A 15,643-nucleotide genomic window follows, 5' to 3' on the forward strand; every position below is an offset into this window, starting at 1 on the left:
CTTGAACCTGTACATAAAGAAGTTCAAGTTCAAGATGGAGTCACTCAGAGCAGTGATAGCGAACCTGGAAGAAGGGGACTTTATGGTATCCTTGGACATCAAGGATGCGTATCTCCACGTTCCAATTTACCCCTCACACCAGGGGTACCTCAGGTTCGTTGTACAAAACTGTCACTATCAGTTTCAGACGCTGCCGTTTGGTTTGTCCACGGCACCTCGGGTCTTTACAAAGGTAATGGCCGAGATGATGATTCTTCTTCGAAGAAAAGGCGTATTAATTATCCCATACTTGGACGATCTCCTAATAAGGGCAAGGTCCAGAGAACAGCTAGAGATGGGATTAGCAATATCTCAAGAGGTGCTAAAGCAGCACGGATGGATTCTGAATATTCCAAAATCCCAATTAATGCCGACAACTCGTCTGCTGTTCCTAGGGATGATTCTGGACACGGTTCAGAAAAAGGTTTTTCTTCCCGAGGAAAAAGCCAAGGAGTTATCCGACCTGGTCAGGAATCTCCTAAAACCAGGAAAGGTGTCTGTACATCAATGCACGCATCTTCAGATGCACCTGCGGATAACCCTGTCTCCAAGGACAAGGGTATCTCTTCTGTGGTGGTTGCAGAGGGCTCATCTATTGGAGGGCCGCAGATTCGGCATACAGGATTGGATCCTGGTGACCACGGACGCCAGCCTGAGAGGCTGGGGAGCAGTCACACAAGGAAGAAACTTCCAGGGAGTGTGGTCGAGCCTGGAAAAGTCTCTTCACATAAACATTCTGGAACTAAGAGCAATCTACAATGCTCTAAGCCAGGCGGAACCTCTGCTTCAAGGAAGACCGGTGTTGATCCAGTCGGACAACATCACGGCAGTCGCCCATGTAAACAGACAGGGCGGCACAAGAAGCAGGAGTGCAATGGCAGAAGCTGCCAGGATCCTTCGCTGGGCGGAGAATCACGTGATAGCACTGTCAGCAGTGTTCATCCCGGGAGTGGACAACTGGGAAGCAGACTTCCTCAGCGGACACGATCTTCACCCGGGAGAGTGGGGACTTCATCCAGAAGTTTTCCACATGCTAATAAACCGTTGGGAAAGACCAATGGTGGACATGATGGCGTCTCGCCTCAACAAAAAACTGGACAGGTATTGCGCCAGGTCAAGAGATCCGCAGGCAATAGCTGTGGACGCGCTGGTAACACCTTGGGTGTACCAGTCGGTGTATGTGTTTCCTCCTCTGCCTCTCATACCAAAGGTATTGAGAATCATACGGCAAAGCGGAGTAAGAACGATACTAGTGGCTCCGGATTGGCCAAGAAGGTCTTGGTACCCGGAACTTCAAGAGATGGTCACGGACGATCCGTGGCCTCTACCTCTAAGACAGGACCTGCTTCAGCAGGGACCGTGTCTATTCCAAGACTTACCGCGGCTGCGTTTGACGGCATGGCGGTTGAACGCCAGATCCTAAAAGGAAAAGGCATTCCAGAAGAAGTCATTCCTACCTTGATTAAGGCAAGAAAGGAAGTCACCGCGAAGCATTATCACCGCATTTGGCGGAAATATGTTGCGTGGTGCGAGGATCGGAGTGCTCCGACGGAGGAATTTCAACTGGGTCGTTTCCTACATTTCCTGCAATCAGGATTGTCTATGGGTCTCAAATTGGGATCTATTAAGGTTCAAATTTCGGCCCTGTCAATATTCTTCCAAAAAGAATTGGCCTCAGTTCCTGAGGTCCAGACTTTTGTCAAAGGAGTACTGCATATACAGCCTCCTGTGGTGCCTCCGGTGGCACCGTGGGATCTAAATGTAGTTTTAGATTTCCTCAAATCCCATTGGTTTGAACCACTAAAAAATGTGGATTTGAAATATCTCACATGGAAAGTGACTATGTTACTGGCCCTGGCGTCCGCCAGGAGAGTATCTGAACTGGCGGCTTTATCTTATAAAAGCCCTTATTTAATTTTCCATTCGGATAGGGCAGAGCTGCGGACGCGTCCGCATTTTCTCCCTAAGGTGGTATCAGCGTTTCACCTGAACCAGCCTATTGTAGTGCCTGCGGCTACAAGCGACTTGGAGGACTCCAAGTTGTTGGACGTTGTCAGAGCTTTAAAAATATACATTTCAAGGACGGCTGGAGTCAGAAAATCTGACTCGCTGTTTATACTGTATGCACCCAACAAGTTGGGTGCGCCTGCTTCTAAGCAGTCGATTGCTCGTTGGATTTGTAACACAATTCAACTTGCACATTCTGTGGCAGGCCTGCCACAGCCTAAATCTGTTAAGGCCCATTCCACAAGGAAGGTGGGCTCATCTTGGGCGGCTGCCCGAGGGGTCTCGGCATTACAACTCTGCCGAGCAGCTACGTGGTCAGGGGAGAACACGTTTGTAAAATTCTACAAATTTGATACCCTGGCAAAGGAGGACCTGGAGTTCTCTCATTCGGTGCTGCAGAGTCATCCGCACTCTCCCGCCTGTTTGGGAGCTTTGGTATAATCCCCATGGTCCTTTCAGGAACCCCAGCATCCACTAGGACGATAGAGAAAATAAGAATTTACTTACCGATAATTCTATTTCTCGGAGTCCGTAGTGGATGCTGGGCGCCCATCCCAAGTGCGGATTATCTGCAATACTTGTACATAGTTATTGTTAACTAATTCGGGTTATTGTTTAGGGAGCCATCTTTCAGAGGCTCCTCTGTTATCATACTGTTAACTGGGTTTAGATCACAAGTTGTACGGTGTGATTGGTGTGGCTGGTATGAGTCTTACCCGGGATTCAAAATCCTCCCTTATTGTGTACGCTCGTCCGGGCACAGTACCTAACTGGAGTCTGGAGGAGGGTCATAGGGGGAGGAGCCAGTGCACACCACCTGATCTGGAAAAGCTTTACTTTTTGTGCCCTGTCTCCTGCGGAGCCGCTATTCCCCATGGTCCTTTCAGGAACCCCAGCATCCACTACGGACTCCGAGAAATAGAATTATCGGTAAGTAAATTCTTATTTTTGCTGATAGCATTGCGTGCCTCATGCTGCGCTGCAGTTTTAGCTTGTCTATAGTGTGTATGACTAATAGTAGTTTGTTTCTGGGGATGTCGGTATGATTTCAGGTGCTAAATGTTTTTTTTGTTTTTTTTTATGTTTTTGTTTTGCTTCTTCTCCAGCTCTGTCATTGGAAGGAACAAAACCCATCAGGGATTTATCTCAATGAGTGACAGATAAGAAGATAAAGAGATGGGGGAGGATGATGTTGAGAGTGGAGAAAGGACTTAGGGGGTTATTCAGTAAGGATTGCAGATTCTGCTAAAAAGCAGAACCTGCAATGCTTTCTATGCATGCTGGGAGCCACCCACCGCAGGGCTATCTAGCATGTTGAATGGCCTGCCCAGCGGCTGCGACCGCAATTTAATTGCAGTCGCAGCAACTGTGGACAACCCCCTGCAGACACAGCTAGGCTGCATATGCAGGTGGTCCGCCGCCATTTTTGCCATCGGAGCGGCTGCGTGTGACATCACGCAGCCGCCCCGAAAGCTGCCGTTGGGTTAGGCACTAGTGAGGGAGTTAGCCATAACCGACACCCCCCCCCCACCACCACCCCTGGCGTATTTGTCCTAGCTGTCACCCCATGCGGGTTAGGGTAGTGCACAGGGGAAGAGTAGAATAATTACCCCATCTCCTGTCATCATTCTTAATGTTGGGATGCCGGTGTCGGACATGTGACCACTGGCATCCCGACAGTCGGGATCTCATACCGAACCTGGATAGGGGGCAAAGATTGGTACAACTCTGCATACAGGAGATTAGCACTTTTAATTCCATGCAGGTAAACTAGGGCAGGGACCAATGCACAGATTGTACGTCTATATACCTGCCCTCTCCTGCTATTTCTGAGGTATGCGCTGGTAAGAGAAATGCGAGATCTGCATTTCTCACCCACACTCATTACTTCCTGTCATGTCCTTTCCCTGGACTTTTATTGGGCTGCACCCACTCTTCACATCGCCCTTCCTCACAAAACAAGACTGTCCTCCAGCCGCTAAACCTTCAAGTATACCACGAAAACTCACCCGCTGACCTCAGGCCAACATTGCTGTATGGGTGGATCATATAGCCATATATATAATGTTAAGGTGTATCAAACTTCCAGTGACTTATAAATTGTAATCTTGAGAGCAGAAATTTCCTACCTTGTTTTGTCATAGTCGGTGGCAGCCAGGTGGGAGGTGTGAGTGGCTGTTGTTCTGGTATTGCATCATCATGGTCCTGCCCCCTCTGTACAAAGCTACAATTCCCAGAGTGGAGTTTTTGGGCAGCCGCGTGGAAAGTGCGGGAGAGCATGGGGCCGTGCTTGCATCACTGTGTCCTAAAGAGTGGCCAAGTGTGGTGTTGAAGTTGGAGAGCACTAATACACAAACTCTATATTGACTCCCTCAGGGAGTCTTCAATCCCTAACCAAGTTGGCCTCTGACCTTAGTTCTGCGCATGCATGGCGTCATCTTGTGTGTATGTATATATATATATATATATATATATAATATGTTATATTTCACATAACTTCTGAATAAACCACCACATTTGTTAAATAGTGGGTTCTTCGATGACTCAGTGTACCTACACCATACTTGCCCACCTGACCCTCTCCATGAGGGAGAAAATGCTCTGTTACTGGACTTTCCTAGTAATGTATGAATGCCATCACCTGTGGTGAAACGCCTTTCTTATCAATTAACTAGCTCACCACAGGTGATGGCAATCATACATTATCAGGAAAGTCCAGGAACAGAGCAATTTCTCCCTCATGGAGAGAGTCAGGTAGGCAAGTATGACCTGCACTTTGTCATACCCTGGCCAATAGTACACATGTATTCAAGCCCGGCGCTACCTGCTCAGCAAAGGGATGCAGAGCAGGTAGGCGCCAGGCCAGGAGAGGCGCTGTCTCTGCTCTGCATCTCCGCTGCTGCGCCGGCCTGTTTCCCCCCTGCTGCTGCCGGCTGCTTTGCCTGTAACACTATATGACAAGCAGCAGCGCCGGCAGCTTGGAGCCTCCTCTCCCCCTCACCTGTGACAGCGGGGTTGGTCCGGGCCAAAAAGGGGCGTGGCTACACAGGTATGGGGGCGGAGCTACATGCGACCAGGCTTCTGCTGCTGCTATGGCCAGCCAGACTGTTAGGTAAGTGAAGGGAAAGAGAGAGTATGTGTGTGTGTATATATATATATATATATGGGTGTGTATATATGGGTGTGTGTGTGTGTGTGTGTGTGTGTGTGTGTGTGTGTGTGGGGGGGGGGGGGGGGGTTGTTTGTATAAGTGCCATTTCTATGGGCATTACATATAAGCGTCACTACCACTATGGGCATTACATATAAGCGGCACTACTACTATGGACATTACGTAAAAGCAGCACTACTACTATGGGCATTACATATAAGCGTCACAACCACTATGGGCATTACATATAAGCATCACTACCACTATGGGCATTACATATAAGCGGCACTACTACTATGCACATTACATAAAAGCGCCACTGCTACTATGCGCATTACATATAAGCGGCACTACTGCTATGGGCATTACGTATAAGCAGCACTACTACTATGGGCATTACGTAAAAGCGTCACTGCTACTATGCGCATTACGTATACGCGGCGCTACTGCTATGGGCATTACATATAAGCAGCACTACTACTATGGACATTACGTAAAAGCAGCACTACTACTATGGGCATTACATATAAGCGTCACTACTACTATGGCCATTACATATAAGCGTCACAACCACTATGAGCATTACATATAAGCGTCACTACCACTATGGGCATTACATATAAGTGGCACTACTACTATGCACATTACATAAAAGCGTCACTGCTACTATGCGCATTACGTATACGTGGCGCTACTGCTATGGGCATTACATATAAGCAGCACTACTACTATGGACATTACGTAAAAGCAGCACTACTACTATGGGCATTACATATAAGCGTCACTACTACTATGGCCATTACATATAAGCGTCACAACCACTATGAGCATTACATATAAGCGTCACTACCACTATGGGCATTACATATAAGCGGCACTACTACTATGCACATTACATAAAAGCGCCACTGCTACTATGCGCATTACATATAAGCGGCACTACTGCTATGGGCATTACGTATAAGCAGCACTACTGCTATGGGCATTATGTAAAAGCGGCACTACTATGGGCATTACGTAAAAGCGGCGCTGGTACTATGTGCATTACGTATAAGCGGTGCTACTACTGTGGGCATTATGTTTAAACGGCGCTACTACTATGGACATTACGCATAAGAGGCACTGCTACAATGGGCATTACATATAAGGGGCGCTAATACTATCAGTGTTACGTATAAGTGGCGCTACTACTATGGGCATTACGTATAAGGGGCGCTGCTACTATGGCCATTACGTATACAGGGCGCTACTACTATATATGGGCATTATGTGTATAAGCGGCACTACTACTTGCTGTGTAATGTGAATACGATTGTGCTACTGTGTGGCATTAATTGAAATGGGGGTACTTTGTGTGGCCACACCCATTCCTTGTGAGAACACACCCCTTTTCCCAGCGCAAGCTGTCCCTTTATAAAGTGTGGGAGGGCGCAAATTTATAGTTTGCAGGAGGGCGCCGAACACCCTAGCACCGGCCCTGCATGTATTCCAACATGAAGAAGTTGCACATAGCAACTAATAAGCTTCTAGCTAGCATTTCTTTAAGTACATTCTATAAAATGGTAGGCTGAAGCTGGTTGGTTGGTATTGGCAACTTCTCCACTATTCAGAAGGTTTAATATAGCTCCCCTAATTTACTCTGTTAATATCCTGTGTCATTTTATTACTTTGTTCCCAATTGTAATGTGCTACAGAATATGCTAGCACTCTATAAATACACAGTGTGTCCAAACTTTTGACGGGTACTGTAAATGCTAATAAAATAAATAAATATTTAAATATGCGCACACAAGTACATTGATGTGGATTTGGAGGTTCTGTGCTATTAGGACATTAGTGTTGGTTTAAGGTGATGCTTGTTTTGCACAAGGGGATGAGAGACAGTGATGTAGCAGATGGTTTATCACAGGGTGTAGTAAGAAGTAAACATCTCAGCAAATGGCAAGCACCTCCCCCAATCAAGACTTACATATCTGAGAGAATCCAGGCTGACAGATAAAAAGTCTCTAGGATGCAGACAGTTATCTCCTGCGTGGCACTCCCTCATCACAGGAGCACAGTTTAGGTTTTGTTACGATATCAATAGAATTTTTACACAAAAGAAAACGTATATTGCTGTGGCAAGCACTGGTTCAATAAAGCCCCTTGCATGCTTAAACGCTTATTTGTGGGGATGCCCGGGTGTACACAGTTGCAGAATGTACTGTGTATGATATTAACCCAGTTATTGGTATTCATTCATTTAATAATAAAGATGTTGTGGTATGGTAAGTGCTGACATAGGGGTCTATTCATCATCACTTCATTTCTACAAAAGTAGGTGAAAATGTACATTTCATGAAGGTAACGCAGGAGATATCACAGAGGGATCGGTATGAAATACCTCCAATCAAAATCCCGACAGCAATTGACCGACAGTCAAAATCCTGACATGGACAAAATACCGACATTTAAAATACAGACAAGGTCAAAATACCAACATGTAAAATGCCGACAGGTCAAAATACCAACATGCGGGTTTCTTTTTTTGTGTGTGTGTATGTCGACATAGGTGGACATGGACACCATATAAGTGTACCGCGTCCGCCCGCCATGCTTCGGGCACGGTGCCTCGCTGCGCTCGGCACACTATTATATTCCTCCTCCAGGTCCACTGGGATGGTAAAGTATGAACAAGTCGGTTTCAATTAAAAAATAATGAAAAACTCATGTCGGCATTTTGACCTGTCGGCATTTTACATATAATACCGTATGTCTGAATCAATGTTCACACAGAGAAAACTAACATACATTTAGGAATATATATGAAGTCTGTGGTTCCTAAACTGTGTTCTTAGGCACCCTGGGGTGCCATGAGGTACTTGCAGGGGTGCCACAGGTTGGTGGTCCAGGATCAAATCATATTAGTTATGGTCAGTGTGATTGGCAAAACTAGTGCTGGTGGCTGCCAATCAAAAACTATTTGGACAGAAGTGCAACACTGTCCACCATCAAATAACTGAACCTAAGGATGACTGGTCAGCACAATTTACTTACGTTCATTGGCGTTTCAATGATGAGTGCAATGAGTATGGTGCACACGGGCCCCTGGTCCAGGGGGGCCACACTGCACCCATTTTTTAATACTCACCTTTCCGGAGTCCAGTGCCGGGCGCTATAGTTGCGATGAAAATTGCAGCCAAAATAACTGCCGCGCACGCGCAGTAGTCAAATTGGTCTCCGGAACATGACACGCGCCATGTCTCTGGAGACCGGCGCATGCGCAGTAGACTTCGGCACAATGTCAGAGACTATTGTGACATATAGTGGAGGGGGCCCATCTGGAGGTGCACATGGTCCCCCTCCTCTGTTAAAACATCCCTGCTTATGTTAATCATTTTTTACTGAATTTCTTAATAAGAAACTTTTGGGGTGCGGTGAACAAATGCTGATTCACTAGGGCGCTGGAACGCAAGAAAACTTGGGAACCATGCTTTAAATGAAACTTAGTAAATGTGCAAACCCCTATTTATAATACCTTATATAGTATTTTGTGCTAATTAACTAAATATGATTCATGGACTGTGTTTTTTTTGTTTTTTCATCAAGTGTATTAGAAGCTACAGTGTGACATATTAATAGAATTGTTCAGTGAATGAGAATCACAAGTATATTTTGCAGCTGAGAACTGATTACATAGTCATATGAGCAACACTGTGGAATTTGTTCATTTTGCAATGAAGTCAACACCTTGATTTTTGCTAAGTTCAAAGATTTTATTGCATCATACTACAAAAGTATATCAAACATTTTAAAAGAATGCCCCTCTCCGAGGAGATACGTTATATTTCTTTATATACAATACATACATCTATACATATACTAGAGCAAGACAGGCTTAACATGTTAATGGAGAGAACAGCAACACATTGTTCTACAAGGAATTGCTACCCGTTTATCAGCCCACTAAGTGTCCACCTCCTCTCTCACAGCGTGGCTAAAACATTGGAAGACACTTCAGGATAAGCATTATACAATTAATCAACTTAATTAGGACATCCCAAAATTGCCATTAGCCAGTGTGTTAGATAGAAGCTCTGTAATGTTATGCAAGTGCTTTAACAAGCCAAATATATACAGATTTAAAATTAAAATCACTAAGTAATAATGGAGAGAGTAATATGTGTTAAACAATTTTCATATGACATTGCTAGTTATTGTCATCGAAGTGGATATATTAGCAGCCTAAACGGACCCAAGAAATAACGAGTCTTGCTCCATCCTGCCAGCTCTCGAGGAGAGAGATCGAGCAAGACTTTGGTGCCCTTTAGACAATGCTTTATGTTATTTTATGAGCAAAGACAGTCACCAATCAAATCTTTCAGGCTGTAATGCAAAATCCAGAAGACCTTTCTGTTATCAGCAGATGCCTTTCTCCTTCCAGCTGTGAGAGATAAAGTTCATGAGCCCCACAGTCTGAAGCACAGCATCCCTCTCTCCCTTGTCCATCCTGTGTCCCTTCCCTAATTACACTTTAGTTGCCAAAGGGTGGATTTCAGATTTCTGTGTCTGGGCACTCAGGCTGGAGGAGGTGTTGCTGATTTGCCCATGGAGGGTTTTATTAAGTCCGAAAAAAAAAAAACATTGGGAGCGAAACCTAAGATCAAAAAATGCATAGAGAAAAGGGTTGAGGCAGCTGTTGACGTATGCCAGGCACGTGGCGTAGGGATACAGGCTGACAATCAAGTAGTGAACGGAGCAGGTGAGGTCCAAAACACCCACAAGGCCAAGGAAGTGGATTGTTTTGACAATATGAAATGGCAGCCAGCAAATAGCAAACACAACCACAAGTGTGATGATGATCTTTAGAAGCCTCCTCTTCTTCTGTTCTTCCTTCTTAAGGTTCTGGAAATGCATAGTAACCTTTCCTCCAATGAAACAGTAGAATATGGTCATGAGGAGCAGTGGAAGAACGAAGCCTGGCACTGTGGTGAGAATGCTGAGACCTGCAATCCAGAGGTTTTCATTCTCCTTGCTGGAGAGCCCAGTAAAGTCCAGGTCACATAGGGTGTGGTTGTCTTCAACACGTGTATCACGGAGAATCAGACTTGGCAGAGCCAGTAACCCTGAAAGGAGCCATATTACTGCTAAGGATATCAACATAGTTGAGCGGGAGCGCAGGTTGGCACTGGACAGTGAGTGAACAATGGCTAAGTACCTGTCAAAACTAAGACAGGTGAGACAGAAAACACTGGAAAACATATTCAGCAATACAAGGTAGCTGCTGATCTTGCACAGTGCAGAACCGAAGGGCCAGTGGAAGCCAAGAGCGGTGTAGGTTGCCCACAGAGGTAAGGTAACAACAAAAGCCAGGTCAGCAAGGGCAAGGTTACCTATATAGGTGTCTGCAGATCTCCTCTTGGGCTTAGCCTTCCATACTGTGAAAATGACAACCCCATTTCCAGACAGTCCTAGCACAAAGACCAACATGTAGAATACAGGTAGTAAGGAGTATGACAGGTCCCATTCACTATCATTACATGCATAGTCTGTGTCATTCAGGTAATCATAGTCCTCTGGGCTAGGAGTCCAAAATTCAGAGTCTCCAGGATCCTGCATTGTTGAGAGTGAAATAAGAGAAGTATTCTGCACTGGAAGCAGTGGAGTCCAGGCTCTCTGTGTTGTGTCTCTGCTCTGACCTGAGTTATGAAAGCTGCCTTCACTCAAGTTCTTTAAAGAATCCCCTGAACTCCCCACCCCCAGAAAGACAAATTAAAGGCAAAAGGCCACCCACTGACATCAATCAGCATACTATCCATATTATTTCAGCTCCTCCCCTACCATTCCCTGGGCTCTGAACCTTCCTCACTGTCTTTACCCCCCCTCCCATTTGCACTGTGCACCTCCAGCTAAACAGCCTGCCCTAGCAAACACTGAATATTATAGCATTTTATTAGGTTATATTTTATCACACATTTCTAAATATTGTTATTGACCAAGAAACAAAACATTTGAGCTGTATCTGCAAAGCTGACTATTATTTATAACTAAAACTATATTGTCACACTAGAAGGTAAGCTGTAAATACTCAGGCAAGCTTAGAATATTCATTTGACTCTATTGCACATTTAGTATCATAGCTGTAAGTGGTGAAGCAAGTGTTAATTTGTCTTGTATACTTGAAAAAAAGTGTTTAACACACAGAGACATGGACATAAATCTGTATACACTGCAATTAGCATATATATTCCATTCTCCAAGCTGCATTTAGCAGTGTCAGCATCATAACAAATGCTCCTTAACTGGTGCTTTGTTCTTATCTTATCTGCTTTTACTGTTAATGTTTCCTGATTCTTGTCCTGGCTTCAGCTTCCAGCGGACTCTCTGCTTAATATTCATATCACTATGAAACTCTCCATCCCCCTCACATGCTTTATCCCCTTTAATGTTTTTTACTCTTGCACTGTCAGTTTTCTGTGGGAAGGATCATATTTATGGTGCTGTAACTATAGCTCTCAGAGCCCCACTCACTACCAGCTCCTGCATGTCACTGTATACATACAGAATAGCATCTGCTAGCACATCACAGCACTGAGCAGTAGTGGAAGTGTCAGAGTCACACATCTTTGATTTTGAAAGAACTAGCAACGTTTGGTAGCGTTTGCCCTCTTCCCATCCTTGGGTGATTCCTGCAGCACTTCAACGTATGGTCCTGATGGTCTGTACCAAGTCAGTGGCAGAGTCTACACAACCCCAATAAACTGATCTTTAAAGAAAGTTTTTAAAATCTCATTATTTATTATCTATTATATATATTTTCACGACTCCACAATAAGCCTTTTATCCTATTTCTTACCTGTTCTTCTAACTCTGCTGTTCTATCAGTATTTTGTTTCTCTCTTCTCCTCAGACTGTTATGCGCACACACTGCTTTCTCTTTATCCTCTAGAACAGTGGTTTCCAAACTTTTTGAATCACGGCGCCCTAGAATATCAGAATTTTTTCACGGCACCCCTAGGCCAAAAATTTCTTAATGAGAAATTTAGAAAGAAATATTACACTAAGTAGATCGCGTTTATATGTCATCCTTAGGGTCAGTTGTGTGGTGGGGGACAAGATTTGCTTCTGTTTGGCCACATATTTTATGACTGGCAGCCACCAGCACTGGTTTTGCCTATTATATTGACCATAAATAATTTGAATTGGTCTTGGACCACCAACCCAGGGCACCCCTGCAAGTGTCCCGAGGCACCCCAGGGAGCCAAGGCACACAGTTTTGGAACCTCTGCTCTAGGATACTCTTCTTTCTTTAATGTGGTTGGTTGTTGTTTTTTTCAATGTAATCTATCTTTGCAATGAGAGTATGTACTCATGAGCCATTTAACATCCGCACATGGTAGATTGCTCTACATGGCTTGCACCAGATTGTGCACACAGTATGAGCATTTGTCACACTAGTGAAGGTCTTTCTGAAAACAAGCATATCTTCGTTTATGCGCAACGTTGCTTAGCCCCCAATCCCATCCAAAAGCCCTACACACGCTTTCCCTATAATTACCCTACGTGTTACCGCCCAGTGATGCGTCTAGCTACATTAAGTTTTAATAAACATGGTTATATTGTGTCTGATGAGCGGTTGCAGTGACACTACTAACCACTTTTGTCAGGGGGTTTGTCCACGCCCTACCCCTATTTGGCCACAAACCCCAGTACCCGGACCGGCCCTGCTCTTGATGGCCATGGCATGGGTGGTTGGTCTGATTTTTTTCACAGCAGTCTGGGTACTGTATTGCATCCCTCCAACTGTACCTTTTTGGCCGCTACAGTACAGTTTTTTTTATGGTCTGTACTGGCCAAAAAGGGCCTTGTACCTATTTTCAGTGTCTCCCTTGTCCTATTGACTCCTATGGCAGTGCCGCGTGGCCACACCCACTTTACCCGTGGTCACGCCCCTTTTTGGATTTGTACCGATTTTTTTCTTTAATGATGTTGGAGGGTATACTGTATTGTATGTAATAACTGTGTCCTAGTGATAAGAAGTCATGGGCACAATGTGTACACTAAACTATGGCTGGAAGCATTATTTATTATTAACATTCACTTATATAGCACCAGCATATTCCGTTGAGTGGTACCATTTTTCTTGACTGTACATTTTAACTAAGTGTGTTATTTGCATTAGCGATACTCACAATAGTAGATTTACTAATGCTTCTAAAACAGATAAGCGGTGGTGTTGCCCTCAGCAACCAATCATATCCTAGCTATAATTTCTCTTGCTTCTAGAAAATGATTGACAGGATCTGATTGGTTGCTATGGGCAACACCGCCACTTGTTTGTTTTAGAAGCTTTAGTAAATCTGTCCCACATAATCTAACTGGATTTATATTGTGTTTAGACATCTTTAAAATAATTTCTAAGCAAAACAATTAATGTAATTCTGTAGGCAAATATAGCAAGTGGCTCTTACAGCTGTATTCCAGTAACTATTGCTGAACATTAACTATAGTATATATGAAAAAAAAAAAAAAATAGATGCGGAGGCGCCCAGGTGACACTCGGAATTGCACTACCAAAGCACGTGGTAGAGAATTTATAATTAATATAAAATTAATTCAATGGATTGACACTCCTCTTAAAAACGAGTGGCAGCAACCTTAAACAGAAGAACATGTGCTTGGAACACACACATATAGTGAGATTTAAAAAATAGAGATAAGGGCGCCTTCTAGTGTCTAGATAAATAAATATAGTGTATACCCAATGTGAAAGGAAAAGTGGACACTACTTATCTGGGGCATGTATTTCTCTTCGGTCACGAGACCAATATTGGTACATAAAAGAGATAAAGGAAATATAACATAGCGCGTACCGTTTTTATACCATTAATCAGCAAAAATATGGTTGTATATAAAAAACCTTACAGGGATGAACAAATCCCATAATTTAAAATCCACAGCCAGGGATAAAAGGTTTTTACAAATTTTAATACAACACATAAAAACAAATGGTAGAAGTGTGAGCGTACAATATATAAAATTCAATCAGGCTTATCTGTCCACATGGAAAACTGGTACGTCAAATATTTTTCATATAGACCATACAAATAGTAACAATGCAAACGTACAAGAAATAAATATATATTAGGCTTATCTGTCCTTATAGGAGGTTCAGGTACAGCAGTTCCAACGCGTTTCGTCAATATTCAGACTTCATCATGGTATATATATATAGTATATATGACATAGGGGGTCATTCCGAGTTGTTCGCTCGTTATTTTTTTCTTGCAACGGAGCGATTAGTCGCTAATGCGCATGCGCAATGTCCGCAGTGCGACTGTGCCAAGTAAATTTGCTATGCAGTTAGGAATTTTACTCACGGCATTACGAGGTTTTTTCTTCGTTCTGGTGATCGTAATGTGATTGACAGGAAGTGGGTGTTTCTGGGCGGAAACTGGCCGTTTTATGGGTGTGTGTGAAAAAACGCTACCGTTTCTGGGAAAAACGCGGGAGTGGCTGGAGAAACGGAGGAGTGTCTGGGCGAACGCTGGGTGTGTTTGTGACGTCAAACCAGGAACGACAAGCACTGAACTGATCGCAGTTGCCGAGTAAGTGTGGAGCTACTCAGAAACTGCTAAGAAGTGTCTATTCGCAATTTTGCTAATCTTTCGTTCGCAATTTTAATAAGCTAAGATTCACTCCCAGTAGGCGGCGGCTTAGCGTGTGCAAAGCTGCTAAAAGCAGCTTGCGAGCGAACAACTCGGAATGACCCCCATAGAACGGTGCTAAGAGAAATGTAAATCAGTTTAAAGCTAATTATACTTACTTTTTCAGTTGCTTCCTTTTAACATTATGTTCACACCAGTTAGCAAGTCTATCTTCTGCTAATAAACTAAGAGTGCTAAAATAATAAATTACATCGTTTTTGCACCTTTTCAAGCATAATGGAAATTTATTTTTTATTCAACTTCCTCGGCTTCTGTTAATAAAACCTTTCTTTTGTATCCATGGTCAGTAAAGCTAAACTCATCAGTCCTTTATAAACACAAGGGGATTACAGTGGCCCGGTTAAACCCAATATAATGCAGTTAGGACGTGGGTCTAGAGCAAGCCTGTACGTGTCAGTTCTCACACCTCACTCTCTTTAATGCACCTTTCACATGCCCATGTGCGGAGATGGCCTGCAGCCTGAAATCCCATTCTTTCTCTAAAATGTGCTCAGGTTGTAGGATTAAAAGGCGTGAAATTACTTTATTGACTCTGAAAGACTCTTTAGGTGGGAGATACACTGTCCCAGACAAAGCTTTGATGTCCCGTGTGGATTTACCTGGTGTTTCAGCTGTTAGAAGGTGTATATCCCAACGGAAAACAGCTTTGCGTTCTCAGGGTGTCACCCTCTTTTGCGCTCTAGATCCCTGTTCCCTTTGTCCTTCAAGTTCACCGTCCTGTAAAAATTCAGTGTCACTT

General features: G+C 43.9%; 1 protein-coding gene and 1 long non-coding RNA gene across 3 annotated transcripts in view; one reads left to right on the forward strand and one right to left on the reverse strand.

The window, feature by feature from the left end:
• LOC134890190 (uncharacterized) overlaps positions 1–15,643 on the forward strand; it is a 594,901-nt gene that overhangs the window by 197,945 nt on the left and 381,313 nt on the right. The window lies entirely within an intron of this gene.
• Positions 8,932–10,903, reverse strand: LOC134889994 (apelin receptor-like). The gene has a single exon (XM_063913418.1). The coding sequence runs from the start codon at positions 10,793–10,795 to the stop codon at positions 9,704–9,706; it is 1,092 nt and encodes a 363-aa protein (XP_063769488.1). The 5' UTR covers positions 10,796–10,903; the 3' UTR covers positions 8,932–9,703.

This window comes from Pseudophryne corroboree, chromosome 1 (assembly GCF_028390025.1).
Source record: "Pseudophryne corroboree isolate aPseCor3 chromosome 1, aPseCor3.hap2, whole genome shotgun sequence".
Classification (NCBI taxonomy): Eukaryota; Metazoa; Chordata; class Amphibia; order Anura; family Myobatrachidae; genus Pseudophryne; species Pseudophryne corroboree.